We start from the raw sequence: 210 nt of genomic DNA on the forward strand, positions 1-210 counted from the left end.
CGTGCTCTCCTCCGCCACAGGACAGTCCGAGGCCCTCATCCTCAGGGGGAGAAGAACCGCCCTACAAGCTCGGCCACTTTAATATGCTAATTGAGGTACTTGTATATTCTATCGAGGGTAATTTCCTATCCTCTTCCCTCCTTCCTCTCCGCCTCCCCTGCGCCCACACCTACACGCTGTGCTATGATCGCTGTGGGATTTTTCTGGTGG

At 54.8% G+C, this 210-nt stretch overlaps 1 protein-coding gene across 1 annotated transcript in view; it reads left to right on the top strand.

The window, feature by feature from the left end:
- Positions 1-210, top strand: part of LOC119592390 (basic proline-rich protein-like) — a gene marked incomplete at its 5' end in the record, with an annotated part of 15067 nt that overhangs the window by 11740 nt on the left and 3117 nt on the right. The window contains 1 exon segment of the mRNA XM_037941210.1: positions 21-117. Coding sequence (XP_037797138.1) covers positions 21-117 — 97 coding nt within the window.

The sequence above is a fragment of the Penaeus monodon genome, chromosome 30, assembly GCF_015228065.2.
Source record: "Penaeus monodon isolate SGIC_2016 chromosome 30, NSTDA_Pmon_1, whole genome shotgun sequence".
Taxonomy (NCBI): Eukaryota; Metazoa; Arthropoda; class Malacostraca; order Decapoda; family Penaeidae; genus Penaeus; species Penaeus monodon.